The sequence below is a fragment of the Pogoniulus pusillus genome, chromosome 13 (assembly GCF_015220805.1).
Source record: "Pogoniulus pusillus isolate bPogPus1 chromosome 13, bPogPus1.pri, whole genome shotgun sequence".
Classification (NCBI taxonomy): domain Eukaryota; kingdom Metazoa; phylum Chordata; class Aves; order Piciformes; family Lybiidae; genus Pogoniulus; species Pogoniulus pusillus.
In genome coordinates this window covers 11706786-11723829 of record NC_087276.1, presented here as the reverse complement: position 1 = coordinate 11723829, position 17044 = coordinate 11706786, and the positions used below count along the sequence as shown (strand labels likewise).

Here is a 17044-nt window from a genome sequence, read left to right as displayed (position 1 = left end):
AAACTTAAACTTGCAAAACATGCCTAGAATATACAATAGTAAAAACTGCAGGAGAAAAGCCAAGCATACCACATTTTTGAACTAGGTACATGTCACTTCTCCCTTGAGGTTCTCCCATTGACATAACCAATGCTACAGGATGTGCTTATGTGCTTCAGTAACATTTTTAGAAGCAGGCCTTGGTAGAACTTAGTCCAAGCTGATGTGATCTGGATTTTGTCTCATGGGAGACAAAACAGAGGATAGATGAGAAAGACAGTAGTATCTATTTCTTTGCACCTTACCTTAAGAGGATTTTCCTTGTAGTAAGGAGGTTCACCTTCCAGCATTTCTACTGCTGTGATCCCAAGTGACCACACATCTACTTTGGGGCCATATGGCTTTTGTGCCAACATTTCTGGGGCCATCCAGTATGAAGTCCCAACCACTGTGTTCCGTTTTCTATGCTTGTACTGAACACATAAGCCAAAATCAGCTAAGAATTAAAAACAAGAATTGTTAAAGCCAAAACTAAGCAAAAGATCGCAGTTCCCTCACTCTGGGAGGGACCAACCCAAACCTAAGTCACTCTTTACCCTTTTTTCCTTCTATGTCTCTCTGCACACTGGAATTGAACTCTTAAACCTGCAGCAGTGGTCAGGGCACTACCACAGACATCACTTTGAGGTAACTGGCAGTCAGTCAAAAGCAGTCCTGCACCACATCATGGGAATGTTGTGCCTGACCAATACCTACCCAATTTGACTGAGCCATTCATTCGCAAAAGGATGTTGTCACTTTTGATATCTCTGTGTATCAGCTGATTTGAATGAAGGAAATGCAGGGCTTGAAGGCACTGAAAAAACACAAAATAAACATGAGGAAATGTCTCTAGAAGATTTACTTTCTAGAATACTGTGATGTCAAGAGGCTTAGCTCACTGCTCCAACACTATTAAGTGTAATCTTCTAAGTGAAGGTGTAGGAACTTCTGGAAATGAAATGTCATTTGTTACAGACTATCCCTTGAAAGCACATACAGAATGACTGCTGTTGCAATGAATGTGCTGCTTCCATCCATCTGACAAACTCTGGTTTGCGAGAAGAGAAAAGGTCCCGTCCTTCAGCATGAAGTGGAACTCTTTCAGGTGGGAGGTTGCATGACAAAGATTTTATGGTTAGGCCCTACAGCAGATTTGGCAATACCATGTTAGTTAGCAGGAAACACCATTTTGGGTGAAATGCTGTCCTTCCAAGAGGAGGACTGTGATAAGTGAGTCAGGGTTTTTTTTCAATTATTTTAAAATTGAGCCACCAGCATGTTTGGAAGGAATGTAATACAGGCACACTCCAAGGAAATGTTGAAAGAGGCAAAGTTGAGAATAGTAAAATTAAAATTAAGAGACAATACAATAAGAATGTACAAGAGTGTAACAACAGAGTTTAAGAACTACAGTTCTTGAAAAGTATTGACAGGCAGTTCACTTAAGATGCTCTTTCCTCTTAACAGTAACACAGAAATAAAGGCTCCAAAAATGACATTGCTCATGTTAAAAGTGCTATCCTGTTCAAATAATCAGAAGCACATGTGAGATCCCTTACCTCCCTGCAGACTGCTGCTATATGTCCTTCATCCATGCATACCCAGGCAACAACATCAAATAATGAACCTCCATCTAAATATTCCATAGCCAACCAGAGTTCATTATTGACTAGGTAGCTGAAAGAAGAAAACAATGGCATTGAGATGAATGTACCTTACGAAAAAGCCTACAGTGGATTTTTCTTTCCGGGTTATTGTTGAATGAAGATCATAAAATGAACAGACATTCAATTTTCTGCCACTGAATCTTTAGCTTGCAGTATGCAGATGAACACAGACGTGGTAAGAGCAGAACTCCTTACCTGTCTAAATAGTTCACAATATTAGCATGATGATTTTCCCTCATGAGTTGGATTTCATTAAGAATGAGTTCCTTTCTGCTCTGTTGATGGAGATTTATTTTCTTTATGGCCACCTGAAATGACATTTAAAACCATTAACTTGAGCAGTCTGTTGCACAAAATCAGGATGAACATGGAGTGTTTCTGGAGTGCCGTAGCTGAGCTATAGCAAACTGTCTTGTGGCCAGTCACCTCCTCTGTGTAGGCCTGTTCTCAACATGGCACAGATGAGACCAGCCCCCTGTTCTCATTTCTGATTTCTTAGACAGATTTTCTGGTAGGGCTTCTATATATTCAAAGATTCTATCTTGGAAAAAGAAATTAATGTTGAGTTGCCACTATTAGCCTGAGCACAGACAGCACCAAGGCTCTTGCTGATTCCAGTTGGACCGGGACCTTCGCCCCGAAATTTGCAGGCACTTTTTCAGGCATTAGTCAGTCCCTGTGTGTAACGGTTGATAAAAAGTGGATAGCCACAGTAAGGGTTCAGTTACTGCAGCACTGAACCACATTGCCCATAAAGAGCTTTCACTGAGAAGCCGAAGACAGCAGATGATAGATTTTGCCAGCTGACACTAGTCTGTGCTTCAGAGGAACAGCTTTTGCAGTAAAGGTCACTGGTGACCTGAAAGCTCCATCCCAGTGTGCACTTAAGAGGAAATTGCTGGAGACCTGAAGAATCTGCTGGGACTGTTGACACTTACCACTTGTCCTGTGGTGATGTCAACTGTCGTGTAAACTGTTCCTGATGCCCTAGAAGCAAAACAGAAGCAAATAATTGAGACGTGGTTTAGTCCCTATGAATGAAATCAAGCCCAGACAGGAAATCTCCACTGCTTGTAGTGTTTATAAACCATCTTTGTTCAGTTGCTCTTTTATCAGACAGTGCAGTAGCCCACCAGCCCTCTGCCATGAAGGTTGTCCAAAATAAAACCTAATGTCAACATGAAAGAAAAAGTCTGGTGCAGCAGTCTGGCTCCTCCTGATTGTTGTCTCTTATTACCTTTGCAATTATTTTTTCTATAGGATCTTTCCCATCACTCTAAATTGATCTGCAGCATCATAGTCATGGGCTGGTTACAGCAGCACACTCACTCTAGTTGTTGAGGAACCTTTGTACAAGCTCACTTGGATAAAGATCACTCCTAGGACTGCCAATAGATTCTGAGGGTGATGTTTGTATTCTCGCGGTGACAGCAACGATCTGCTTCATGCACATATTTATTCTGACTCGTCTGTCTTCAGCTGACATCTTCTGAGAGACTGGCACAGCTCTAAGTGTCCACTGACATTTTACAAATTACAATGAGAACCAAAGCTTCAAGTAGAAAGCAAGCTGGACTCTAAGGAAGGGAGTTGATTAAATGGAGTAGAAAGCTCTTCCCACAGGTGCTGTATCAAAAAGTATATATCTATGAAGCCTGGCCGAGTAAGAGCAGGAGCATTCCTGGCTTTCTGCAGCGTGTGCCAATTCTAGGCCAGCAATGTCCTACACTGAGTTCAGGCCTCACAGACAGTTAAGGCAGAAAAGTATCTCTTGATGTCAGTAACCAGCTTCTGTCACACAGTAAGAACAGTGTGATCACCCTGATGTTACACAAATGACACCTGCCCTTCTGGAATTACAACATAGCTGAGGGAACTGACCAATCCAAGTAGGGATTCTGTATTTAAAATACAAGTCAGAGACATAGTTTTGATGTAATTTCCTTTGTTCTTGCCTCCTCACATAGGAAATATTTCCAATCAATCCTATTTACCACAAGCAAAGTTGAATTTCAAAAGGGAGCAGCATCATAGGCAGATGATGCATTTTCTCAAGTGCTTTGTGTATTGACCTGTGTTTATGACTAAATTTTTTGGGGTTTACTCCCTCTGGTAGAAAGGAGAGCTTACCATATCATCTCTGGTGTCAGTTTCTAAACTAGGTAGTTAAAAATCCTGATCACAAATATTTGAAAGACATGTTATTGAGAACTGTAACTTATTGAACAACTACCAGACGGGAAGTTGCTCTTTTGGGCAATAATGGGTTTTAGCCTTTCTCTAGCATGGTCATATAATATTTTGAGATATTCAATTATTTTTTTCTCTGCCCACAGTTATAAATTGTGACCAGTACTGAGGGACAGTAGAGTCCAAACCCAGTGTTTGAAGATGTTTGGACATTGACCAACTTCATGCTTCATGTTACATCGCAAAAGACCTGGCCCTTGTTTTTGTATAATTAACTGTGATTGGACTTACCCCTGGCCAATTTTTTTAAATTCAGTATATTTATTCTTGGGTTCTTCCACACTCACAATGCTCCCTAAAAGAAACAAAATTAAAGACACTCACTTAAAAAACAGGTCACAGCCTTCTGCTCAACGAGAAGCAATCTATTTTGCCTTTGGCATAGAGGGAAGTTCAGGCAAAGCCAGCCCAGCCACAACTGCCCTCAGAAGCAGAAGGAATACCCAGCATGCTCTCTCACTTCCTCCCAGCACAACCACACAAGAACTACAGAATACCTACTCAGTTTCTCTAGGATCTCCTCATGAGTCATTTGGGATTTCTTTGGCTGCTCATCTGTCTCTCTGCATGAACTCTCTGAGTTTTCAGACAGAGCAGGTTTGACCATAGAGCCTGTGCTGCAGATCTGTGACAACAAATTGTTCCCAGTCAGAAAGGTGGCTTATAAATATGGCCCAGAACAGATATTTCAAATTCAGACTGTTAGGAGGATGTTAACTGCCACATCCAGAGCTCTTAAGTTGTTTGGGTTTGCTGTCCACTTCTCAAACTGAACAGGTGAAAATGAAAGGCCAGTTTTACAGATATTCATGGCTGGCTACATTTCCAATTTCCACTGATTTTCTGAAAGGTGAAGGAAACAAGGAATTTGCTGTGTGGCAAGGATACAGAAATAGATCTGTCCAGGATCCCACAGCTTTGTTCCTTAATGCTCACATGTTTTCATGGGTAACCAAAAGACTCTTTAGTTGCTATGTATATATGTTTAATAGCAGACGGTAGCACCCTCTGAACTGTTGAACTGACTCCTCATCAGTATTTCAGGCTTGTAAAAGTTAGACTTGTAGTCTAAGCTGTTCATTTAGCTATTCAGAGAGTCTGTGGAGAGGGACACTGTCCCTCCAGGGGACAGTTTCTCTCATGTATTCTGCAAGGTTGTGGTCTGCATCTGACAACAACTCTCTCCACTGATGACAGAGTGCCTAGCCAGACCCTTTGGATAAAGTTTCTCCTTTGTACATCAGCAACATCCAAATACACAATACCACCTCTTATCTGATACTGTGATAAATCCAGAGGCTCTGTCAGAATCAAAGGAACCTCATGACTAAATGTGGAAAGCCAAAGCAGAACTCAGTGGCTTGAGCAATGCACTATGTCATAGTAGGACTCCAGCCCTCAGAGTGTGCAAGTGCTGTCTTATCAGAAATATGCTGCTCTGAATTACACCAAATACAGTGATGACCAAGGCTGGGACTTACAGATTTTGTATGTTCAGGCTCTGGTGCAATGACAGGTGAAGATTCATTGTCACTTTCCTCAGGCAGTGGTAGAGATTCATTGCCATGCTTCTCTAGCCTTGGTGAAGAGTCATGGCCACCATCCTCAGGCCCTTGTGCAATACATAAAAGTTTGTTGTTATCTTCATCCGGGCTTGGTGCAATAACAGGTAGAGATTTGTTGCTATATTCCTTCAGCTGTGGTACAATAGCAGGTGAAGGTTCATAGGCATTTTCCTCCTCTTCACCATATTTATCCTTGCCATCAGAAAGAGAAGACAGTGGGGTTTCTGACACTGCCTTTGCACTCTGTGGATGTACAGGAACACAAGTGACAGTCATCATTTTGGCACTTGGGAGGTTTGGTCATCACACACAACTTCAATCTACTTAGACATCAGAAACCAATCTAGACATGCCTAGAGTTCTGCAGGTCTCCATTTTAGGTTACCCTCAGCACAATACAAGGGAAAGGTTATGAATCACCATGCTTTTTTTGTTAATTCATCTTGGGGGGGTTCATTTCTGCTAAAAACAACTAAATCGTTCCCACACTTTGTCAGACTCATTTCACAAATTGTAGTGATTGACTTGATCACTGGAAGTCACATCTAGTCACTGGTTAACTGCTTTGGCATTGTGTCTACAGAAACAGTACAGTTCATTAAGCTAAAGGTTCCTACTGGGTAGGTGAATTAACACACTTCAAAGTGCAACACCTTCTTGGTTGTCTGACTGGGAATTTGGTTGTGGAGAGAAATGCTCGGTTTTTCTTTACTTTTTAACATGTGAGATAATGATATTGCCTGTTTCAACAGCACAGAAACAGTGAAAGACACTGCTAATCTGCTCAAAGCAGTGAATGACTCATCAGCCATTCTAAACCGCAGTTTAAGGGACAACTCTGTTAGAGCAAGGGCTGTCCCCTAATGGGAAGGTCAGTGTTACCTTGAAACACATTAGATCTGTGTATAGCTTTCTATGCATTGTTACCACTTTGCTTACATGGAGATAGAAAAGGATGAAAGGGAAAGTAAAGAGAATAATTACATTTTGGTGCTATGACAGTGGCATCAATGAAAACCTGAAGTGTGGGTATTCAAAGATGATTTTTCCTTCACTACACACCCTCTCTGCTGCATAATCACAAATCTAAAATTATGTTGCTCAACACTTGAAAATAAAGGCCAAATCCCCATCCAGTCATTTGCTATTTCCTGCACTGCCCTGGATTTGGCTAAGATGGAGTTAACTGTCACAAGCAGCTAGGAAGGGCCACAGCCAAGATAGCCAACTAAGGGAAATTCTGTGCCATTATAACCACATACCTGCTATCTAAGGGCAGGGCTGGCTGGCCAAGGCTGCGATATGAGCAAGTTTCTGTGACTGGGATAGATGTCAGGTGCAGCAAGTGCTGTGATTCATATCCCTTGCTTTATACACTGTTTCATTACCATTATCTGCACTACTGTTACTTCTTCTCCCTTTGTTTTCCTCTGTTAAACTCTCCTAAACTCAGCCCATGGGGTTTTGCATTTCTATCCCAATTTTCCTTCCCATCCCACTGTGGCAATGAGATGAGCGGGGCAGTGAGTGAGAGGCTGTGTGGAGATCAGATACCATCTGGGTGTAAACCATGATATATAGTGGCATGAACAGTAATAAGTCTGGTCAGTAGCAATGTGAATGTCACTGATTGCTACGGCAATCCAGTGTTCATCAGAGGGGATGATTATCTAATACTTTGTTTCAATGGTTCCAGTGAGCTACATATAAATTATAAACTTCTATACATTCTGCTACATGTCCAGCTGTACAAGGATAAATCCGAAAATATAATACAAATGGATTCTCAGCTGCTAAAACTAAATTAAAACAGGCTAATTAGACAGAATGCATATTGTTGCCATTATATATTCCATCATGGCAAAGAACAGCAAACAATCTTCTGTCTGCAGAAACAGCCTTCCATCTCTTTAGAAGTTCCCAAACAAAAAATTATCTCCACTGTTCTCAAACACTCTGGAAGAAAAAAGTGATTTTCAAACTCACCAAAGGAGGGCCTCCTCTGGATCCACTGGCGATCTTATCTGCAATGTGCAGGAGAAAATGAACCAGATACTGTGATAAAACTGCCTGCTGTGAGGAATCCCACTGAACAATTCCATCCAAATAGATGGTGTCTTTCACAACATCTCTCCAATAGCAATGGTTATTTCACACAGAACTCATGATAACAGGGTAATATTATACTAGGTTATTCTTTTCCTACGGTTTCTTATGTCTCTTTTTTGCCTTGCTTTGCAAGTAAATCAAATAAATAGAAACTTGGTCAAGAAAATGCAAGTTGATCCTTAACTGTCAATGCTCCTATTCTGCCCTAGAGCTAACACAGCAGCTTTTTGTCTTGAGTTGTTTGTGTTTGTTTGGAGGTTTTTGGTTGGTTGGTTTGAGTTTTGTTTTCTTTTAAATAATTTACATTGGTTCTCCTTAGCTTGCTGAAAATACTTCCCCATGAAAGCTTCTGTTCTGACATAGAACAGTAACAGCTCCTGAGTTTATAGCACATGCCTATTGTTTGGAATTTTGCATTTCCTCACAAAAATAATTGCTATTTTAGCAAAAATTACACGTCAAATTAGGCAGCAAAACCTTTTAATTCTGGAATTTAGAAAAAAAGATGCTTCTCCTCAAGAGAAGAGCAATGTAAGTAAACTTAGAAGATAACAGCCCAGCTTTTGGAAAGACCTCTGAGAAGCTCTCCTTGTTTGTATTTTGGAAGTTATGTTGGCTGAACCAGCAAACTGAGGAAAGTACAGATTCCACCACCACAGACTATCAGGTGTAGGGAGCTGAAACATGCAGGTTAAGTTACAAATACTGTCCGCAGCCTGTTGGACAGCAACAGCCACTTTGTAGCTGAAGCTGTGGACAGAAGCTTTATCAAACAAATGGCTTCTTAAAGGTATTCTTAAGAGCCAACTTGCTTATTAAAGAATATCAAAAGAACATATCCAGCTAAACCTATTAAGAACTTCTACTTACATACTGAATGTGCCATCATCAACCATGGTTTGTCTAGCAAATAAGCGTAAGAATTTGCCACATCAAAAAGAAAGCAAACTGCAGGACAGATTTGCTTTATGTTCATGTTTGTAACTCTACAAGGCAATTTCCCCTACTCTACACAGTCCAGACAATAATTACAAAAACCAGGAGGACGTTCCTGGAAAGAGTATGTGACTACTCTGCACAGTAACAGAGACTGCTCTGTACCGACACCAAGGTCTGCAACCTCCTGTGGTGTGGTAACACACCTTGTACATCACAGCAGCAGCCGTTCTAGGTTTCTATGTAACACCACACATAGCAACCTCATCTTCTCAACAGCTAGTGCACAAATGTCCTTGAAAATTCTCTTGAAAAGTGATCCCTGGAGAAGGTGCACACACACTTAATACAAGCTGAGGAGCTTCTATCACTGCAGCTGCTTCAAAATGGTTCATATTTATACCTTGTGAACAACAATCTGCCTATGACCATTTGGATGCAAAAATCCTGATAATATCAAACAAGTTGATACCACAGTGACCAGCATTTTGGGTAGCTACTCAAACTTATATAAGTTTTGACAGAAATCTGAAGTTCAGCATGGCTTTACACTGACTTTGAACTGTTAGAGCAGGGATGAAGGTTCTTCAAATCCATTATGCATTTATGCGTATTTCAGGCACACTGATTACACCATGTCCCAAAACAGCCTCCAGATATTTTATACAGGTTTCCAAAGCCTGTCCTAGGTTAGCACAGCTTGGTCTCACAAGGCCCCCTCTCTCTCCACATAGATGGGAAGCACACAAAAAAATCCCTCTGGGTTGAGATAAAGGGTTTTACTGGGAATAATCCAGTGCACAATGACCTGGAACACAGCCCTGTGAGGAGACGCTGAGGGAGCTGGGGTTGTTTAGCCTGGAGAAGAGGAGGCTCAGGGGTGACCTCATGGCTGTCTACAACTACCTGAAGAGAGGTTGTAGCCAGATGGGAATTGGTCCCTTCTCCCAGGAAACCAGCAATAGAACAAGGGGACACAGTCTTAAGTTATGCTGGGGGAGGTATAGGCTTGATATTAGAATGAAGTTCTTCACAGAGTGGTTGATTGGCATTGGAATGGGCTGCCAAGGGAGGTGGTGGAGTCACTGTACCTGAAGGTGTTCAAGAAAAGACTGGATGAGACACTTAGTGCCTTGGTCTAGTTGATTGGATAGGGCTGAGTGATAGGTTGGACTGAATGATCTTGAAGTTCTCTTCCAATCTGGTTGATTCTTAGCCCACTTGCAGAAAAGCACAGCAAAATGCAGAAGCAGCAACAGAAGCCACCAACAAAATATCTCCCCCTGCTCAAGCATGCAGCAGCCAGCCCAGCAGAAAAGACCAGCACCACAAACAAGAAACTGGAAGCAGCAATTGCAACAAGAAGCCTCTCATGGTTACAACCTGAACCTTGAGCCTCATGACACTTTGCTCCAGACAGAATTTTCATTTTGAAGCTGGCATGATGGCAGCATGGTGTTGGAATATCAGCAGCAGACTGAACCTACAGCAAGGGCTCATTCTTCATCTCGCTTGGCAAGTCTCAAAATCTTTTTGGGGAGCATTTGCACTAGAATTGCCATCACAGGTGTCATGCTGTGTAAAGTTAACTTTTTAAAAGCTATGTACACTGTCTGAAAAATAAAGGCCTCATTTAAATGAAAAATTATTTTTTAAAAAAATTGCTAGTGGAAACAGATTGAAAATGGATCCCCCAAAAGTGCTTTCTATTTTTTTAATTTCCCTTCTACACTTAATAGACTAAATGAAGCTTAAACAAGCAGAGCATATCTTCTGTGACCTTTAGAATCAAACTGGCAAGCCGTTTAAAAGCATTAATTATCCTAGGTCATAGAAAGGGATAGATGAAGATATTGTCCCTTTAGACACTGACTGGAAAGCAAAGTGCAGGGCTGATACTGCTTTCCACAGAGAGGAAACTGGAGTGTGATAGTATCAAAAAATAAATTTAAACCTTTCTCCTTGGTTTAAAAGTCTCTAAACATTTTTTGTACCATGGCAAAAATAGAACAAATGTATTGATTTTACTGCCTAATTCCCTCTGGTGCTAAACTTCTGACTCCTGTACAAAGCAGGGCCAGGCAAGTTCTGGGCACTTTCCACAGACAGAATACTTTCTTAACAAGTTCTATGGAGAAGAAAATGCAAATCCATTCTGCTGGCTGATGATGAGGAGAGGAAAGATAATAAAAATAGCTTTATTATTGTAGCCCTTGGAAGGCTAAAGTGCCATGCAGCAGGCTTAAAAATATTCTGTAGATTAATTAAGAAAATAAAATATTTTATTATTCTTCCATGCCAATATTTTAAGGGGGGTTTTCTGTTTGCTTTTTTCTGTGTATTTTAATGCTTCTCTGGCAAGCAGGACAAGAGAGATGTGGAGATGCTGGAGTGGGTCCAGAGGAGGCCAACGAAGCTGGTGAAGGTCCTGGAGAATAAATCTTATGAAGAGCGACTGGGGCAGCTGGGACTGGTTAGTTTGAAAAAGAGGAAGCTGAGAGGAGACCTCATTGCTATCTACAACTACCTGAAGGGATATTGTGGAGAGGCTGGTGCGGGTCTCTTCTCACAGGTAACTGGAGACAGAACAAGGGGGAATGGCCTTAAGCTGAGACTGGGTAGGTTCGGATTGCATATTAGGGAAAAGTTTTTCACAGAGAGAGTGGTGGCATGAGCTTCCCAGGGAAGTGGTGGAGTCACCAACCCTCCCTGGATGTGTTTAAGGGTTGTTTGGATGTGGTGCTTAGGGATATGGTTTAGGATGAATCTTGTTGAGCAGGGTTATAGGTTTGACTTGATGATCCTGAGGTTTTTTCCCAACCTGGATGTTTCTGTGATTCTGTGATTATAGAGTGTCTTAATTAAAAACCTTTCTACTGAGTGAGTGCATGAAGCTCTACGTAACACAGTATCTATATTGCTAGAGCAAATACAGTTTGACCTACCACCTCTGTACAGGGCAGAAGGAATACAACCAAAAAGCACATTAGGACAGCACAGCTCAATAAATATTGGATTCCAGGTTCAATCCATTTCCCTTTTTGCATCATGTAGCCTAACAAAACTGACATTTAACTGGCTTAAATACAAAAGGATGCAATCTGAAGGCAAATAGTTTACAAGATCTAAATCTGCTTCACAGACAACTGAACTACTATCTTCACAGTTACTTGGATGACATTTTCCCTCTAATCACCTTGGGATTTAAATCCTTCAGACTGGATTTAAGAGCTGATCAATGTAATGTATTTATTCAAATCTGCTGGTAATTATAGAGTAAGAGTGTCTTGGAACTCAGAATAATTTAGGTTATTCACATCTTAGATTATATGGTTGTAAAAGCATGTCTCCTTATGATGCCTATGAAGTCACCATTATGGCTCCAAGGCATTCTTAACCTACAGGAGGAACACCAAGCACACATTTATTGAAATTACTGATAAAGTAGTAGGACTACAACTCTCACATGTTATGCTTCTAATACTTGGGTGGATTGACAAGAAAAAAAACAGTAAACCTATGCTTTGTACTTCTTGCCTGCAAGTTTGAAAACACACATGCTAGTATAATCTTAATAGAGCACTTTCCACATTTCTAATTGCCATGTAAAAAACACACTGGTTTACTAACAACTCCAGGAAAAGGGTGTGAACACTGACGGACAACTTGATTTAAACTAAACTCATGGACAGTCTCATACTGAGTGAGTTAGAGGCAGAATCAGAAAACCTGTTCTACCTAAGTATTAGACAAGAGTTGTCTCTCCAACAAAAGAGAACTGGGTTTCCTTGGCATTTGCCATACCTATAAGAGAGTTAAGTTCAAACATCTCAGGGATGCATCAAAAGTAATTTTTGACAGTTATATCTGAACAAGCCCCATTCAGGTCATGCTTTCTGGAAATATTTAATAAGAGAACAATTTGATTGGACAGCATGCAAACTAATACCCAGCCAAATGAAGAGAAGTGACCTACTTTCATTTTTATTTCAGGCCCTAAGGAAGGATTACAATGTTCTAGCCACAATATGCTATTAACATCTATATTTCTCCCCTGCTCATACAGTCCTGCATTTTTTCTGTCAAAGTGAAAGCTGCATTGCCTGTTACTTTTTAATTCCTGAGGAAATTGACTATTCTCCAAATAATGTCCCTTCTCTGTCATCAGCATATTTAGCTACTTGTTCTAATGGCATATTAGAGGATTGACTGGTCATTTCAGTACTGCTAAGGCTCAGACTCCCTGTGAAGTTCAGAAGAGAGGAATGGCTATTCATCAGCTCCTCCTACATAAATAAAGGACATTACTTGTTCTACCTCCTGTTCTGTTTCCTCCTGTCTGCTTGTACCTGCCATAGAGTATATCAGTTAAAGTATGTTCATAAAGGCTCAGACATCAACTGATTAAGAGTCACTCAAGACTGGTCACCCTAGCAGATCTGGACACATTGTTCTTTGAGGGTTTTTTTAATGAAGCCAGATTCAATTGTGGCATTTTAGCATTGCCTTTGCTAAAGCCACAGTATAGCTTACTAAAGTTTAGCTGGACTAAAAAGTGCAAGTGTTGAAGAAAACTGTCTGTAATTAATACTGTCTCACATACACAGTACAAGGATTTGCATTATGAGAAAAATCTGTATCTGTTGTTTACTTTGGTAGACACAGGCACTTTAGAAGAGTCATAGTATTTTCTCAGTCAAATAAACATAAACATGGACATTATCTGTCTTTCCACTTTCAAGTTATCATTGACTAAAAGTTTTGAGCTTTCAGTGCACTTGTGTTTAGCAAAAGTTTTTCAAATAGATTTAAACAGTATCTGATCTTGTTAATCCAGCCTTACACCTTTTAGACAGTGTTTTGCTTTTGTGGAATTTGGTGAACAGAATTAATTAAGAAAATGCAACATTAAACTGCTCATTGCCATACTTCACTGTAGCAGAAGTGTCCAGAGAATCACAGAATTATTCAGTTGGAAGGGACATTACAGACCATCTAGTTGCAACCCCTTGCCACAGGCAAGGACACCTTCTACTAGACCAGGTTGCTCAAGGCCACATCTAACCTGACCCTGAACATTTCCAAGGTTCTTAGAAGAATGTAAGTTCTTAGAAGACTCTCACCAGAAGTAACACCAGATATTCTGAAACCTGGTTTATTCTTGTAGCCAAAACTTTCCTGCTCATAATTTCTCGCTTCGATGCATTTGTGCCTTTCTGGTGATGGTGTACACATTATAAAGTAGCTGTGCTTCCTAGGGCAAATCAGCTTCACCTGATGATTTTTGTTGTTATTTTAATAACAACAGAAAACCCCTTCACTACAGAAAGTCTACACAGAGCAATAAGAAACACATATAAGCAGTTTTGAAGGGCACATGAATCAAAAGAGATACATAGAGCATTTTTTTGTGGAAAGAAGTGTTTCTTTGCTTTTCTATATTTATTTTTCATTGTCTTTTACACCAGAAAGCTTTGATCATGACAAGCTGAATCCAGTTGATTCAACAAGAAGAAATAAGGCATTAAAAGGCAACAATTAATATTAAATCCAGAGGAAATTCTTTGGGCTTTAAAGAGAATATTATAGTTGTTAGCAGTGAATGCTTTTATATTGATCACTTTATTTTTAAAAGTAACTATTTGGATACATGCTGAACCAATCAGATCACTGGCTATTATTCAGCAGCAAATTACCAGCACAATCCCACTCGAGTGCTGGGTTTGCTGATGCTAGTCGTGGAGAAGAAAGGTCAAGTTTAAGTTGACTTACCTTCTGGGAAAAAAGAGTAATAGGAAGGGGGATGAAATTTTAGTAAACAAGTTTTCCTCAATATTCTCTATACACCACCACTACAGCTTGGACATTCAAGCCCAGATGCTGCCTTAATTCCCTTTAGCAAGCCCTGTTACAGCCTCAGAGCAAACTGCATAATATTCTATGTGTATTGATAAAAGAATGAAACCAATTAATGAGCTCTAGAGGAATGTGCAGATTTTTCCCTCTAACAACTCATCTTTTCTCTGGGCTGACTTGTGCACATTGATTTTTTTTCTGTGCAATCAATTTAATTTTAAATTGCTTCTAGCGGTTATTTTGTTGCTATAGGAGCTTCCACAATTTCTCTGAGCTAAACTGTTGTGGCCAGCCATTCAGCTTCTCCTGTTAAGCCTATGACATTGAAATCACCTCAGTCCAAATGTTTTCATTTCTCCTGCTTTCTTTGCCTGGCCCCTCGCATGCATGCTGTGTCTTGCCTTCAAGGATTTTGTGGCAGTCTGTACAGCACCCAGGATTCTTGTCTGAGCCTTTTGAAGACACCAGAAAACTAATAAATCACAAGCACTGGTACTACTGGTTGGTGTATACCATCTGGGGACAGTCATATTCTCTTTCTCCCCAAAACAAAGACTTGTTTATTTTCAGAAACAGTTTCTTCTTATTAGATATAGCAGGGTTTTTTTAATCTAAACAAAACCTTCCCTTTTAATTCAAAGCATAGTATTTTTGCTCAGTATCTTTGCAGAAACAATTCAACCAGTTCAAATAATCCTGTAGATAAAGCCTTAAGTACATCACATAGAGGTAATTATGAAACAGAAGACTGTACAGTAAGAAGACCATCTGAAGTACTTGTCAAGTGCAGACAAAAGCATAAAATCTATTTCATGCCACTTAAAACTTCTGCAGCCTTCATATCACTATGACTGTTTCCTCATTATTCTTCCCATTCATCAGACTTTCCTCTAAGCTCAGGAAATTAGTAAACCTCAGACTAGTGGGAAAGAGTATAATTACAAAAGCTGTGTGTGTAACTTATGATACACTATTTAGCAGGACAGAATAACCCTGTTATTAGCTCTTGATACAGAAGAAATTAATACCAGATTAAACAAGAACTGATTTTGAACAGAATCTCAAACCCGTTTCTCCCTCTGCCATTATAAAACAGACTATAAAGAGCTGATGGTATTTGAGCTCTTGTTCAAACCTGCAAATTATGCACATAAATGTATATTTCAGTTTCAAAGTGGGAACAAAATCAGTTAAATGCTTAGTAATAAATGTAGTTATTGACATTAGGTTTTTTATACATGTGGCTTGCTCGACCCTTTTATAACACATTGAAAGGAGGCAGAGCAGTAAGCAGCAATATTTACAACCAGAACATGCACCATTGAACTGCCAGTGTTTCAACCTTCTTTTCTGCACACCTCCCTTGGGGTGGTCAGTACACTATCAATCTGGGAATCTCTCACTGTTCCCAGTGAGAGCAGCCTCAGAAGTATGATGTAGGCTATTTAGTCTGACATTATTGACAAGTATGGAAACTAATGCCCCCTGCAATGCAGTACTTATTTTCTGATTATAATTCAGTTACCTCTCATGTCCTCCTAAGTGAAGGAATTGCACCCTTCACTGTAACAGGATGCTGTATGGGCAGCCAGTTCTGAGGCTGCTGAGGTCCCTGGCTGCCAGGTACAAATTTGCATTGTTCATTTGATTTCAACTTGAAGCCAATCCTGCAGCAGTTTCCACTCTACCAGTAGAAGTCTGAATGGAGCTGCATGAAAATTCTCACCTTGTGCTCTCAATAGCAGTTTTGAAAATGTCACTGTGCACAGTGCCACAAGTGAACACCACCACTTTTTCCTTGCTTGGCTCAGTGGGGAGGCAGTTATTGCTAATAAATTTCAATCCATCCTCAAGCTTTCTTGCCTCTCATTCACAAAATACCCTAGCCACAACACTGTTAGAAGGTAGCAATTTCAGATGTTTATGTGGCAGAGAAACAAAAAGGCAAAGAGATAGGTTACAGAGGGGTATTAGAGACTAAGCAGGAAGACATAGAAGGCTGGCCTGTCTGAAGGGTTTGGGCAAAGGACAGCAGGAGTGAGAAAAATGTTAAAAGCACCTTCTCAACCCACAGTGATGACATTTACCACTTCAAAATAATTATCACAACTAAACTTTATCCTAACTCTTTCTTTTCAGACAAATATTCCCTTTTTTAAACTGTTACCTTTGTACTGAAGAAGCTGAGCTGAAATGCCCCACTCTTCTCCATCTGTACAAATTGCTGTCACATTATTCAGAATTTCATCACAAAACACAAAACTAACACTAACAAGATTTCCCCTCACAAAGCTCTCCTTGGCACACTGCTGCCTGTGGAAAGCTACCACAGGGCAGAGGGCACTAAAAATCAGCCCCATACGAGGCAGGATGGTTAAGCATTGCTAGTAGTGCTGAGATTCCAAAGCTCATATGGGCCGAAAAGGAAGGCAGCAGTGCGATGAGCAATGACTGCTGCTACCATACAAGCAAGTTTAACCCAACTGGGAGAGTCAGCAGCATTGCTTGTCAGCAGCCTGCAGTGAAAAATCAATGTCATCATCCTAGCTAATAAGCAGAGTCACTGTCTGTCTGCTGAATTTAACAATGAAGAGGTTTAGGAGTTACATTTTAAATGGTTAGCTTTCACATCCTGTGATA

At 40.3% G+C, this 17044-nt stretch overlaps 1 protein-coding gene and 1 long non-coding RNA gene across 2 annotated transcripts in view; both read right to left on the bottom strand.

Moving 5' to 3' along the window:
* Window positions 1-30: 30 nt before the first annotated feature.
* LOC135180521 (serine/threonine-protein kinase PAK 3-like) lies at window positions 31-5483 on the bottom strand. Its single transcript, XM_064152996.1, has 8 exons — window positions 5420-5483; window positions 4440-4563; window positions 4170-4233; window positions 2627-2675; window positions 1884-1996; window positions 1581-1698; window positions 736-835; window positions 31-475 (listed from the first exon to the last, which is right to left on the bottom strand). The coding sequence occupies exons 2-8, from the start codon at window positions 4543-4545 to the stop codon at window positions 222-224; spliced, it is 804 nt and encodes a 267-aa protein (XP_064009066.1). The 5' UTR covers window positions 4546-4563; window positions 5420-5483; the 3' UTR covers window positions 31-221.
* A 61-nt stretch (window positions 5484-5544) lies between these two features.
* The window catches only part of LOC135180523 (uncharacterized), a 28138-nt gene continuing 16638 nt past the window's right edge, over window positions 5545-17044 (bottom strand). Inside the window, exons 2-3 of the long non-coding RNA XR_010304477.1 lie at window positions 7490-7527; window positions 5545-5746 (exon numbers count right to left, since the gene is read on the bottom strand). This is a non-coding gene — a long non-coding RNA (uncharacterized LOC135180523). The remainder of the gene's footprint in view (window positions 5747-7489; window positions 7528-17044) is intronic.

What these genes read in the sequence shown, in the direction of transcription:
- LOC135180521 (XM_064152996.1), bottom strand. Translation starts at nt 4,545, where the DNA reads ATGGTCAAACCTGCTCTGTCTGAAAACTCAGAGAGTTCATGCAGAGAG. An exon ending in GGAGATCCTAGAGAAACTGA is followed by an intron (nt 4,234 to 4,439) that starts GTAGGTATTCTG and finishes TGTTTCTTTTAG; the next exon opens with GGAGCATTGTGAGTGTGGAA. An exon ending in GAATGGCTCAGTCAAATTGG is followed by an intron (nt 476 to 735) that starts GTAGGTATTGGT and finishes TTTAATTCTTAG; the next exon opens with CTGATTTTGGCTTATGTGTT.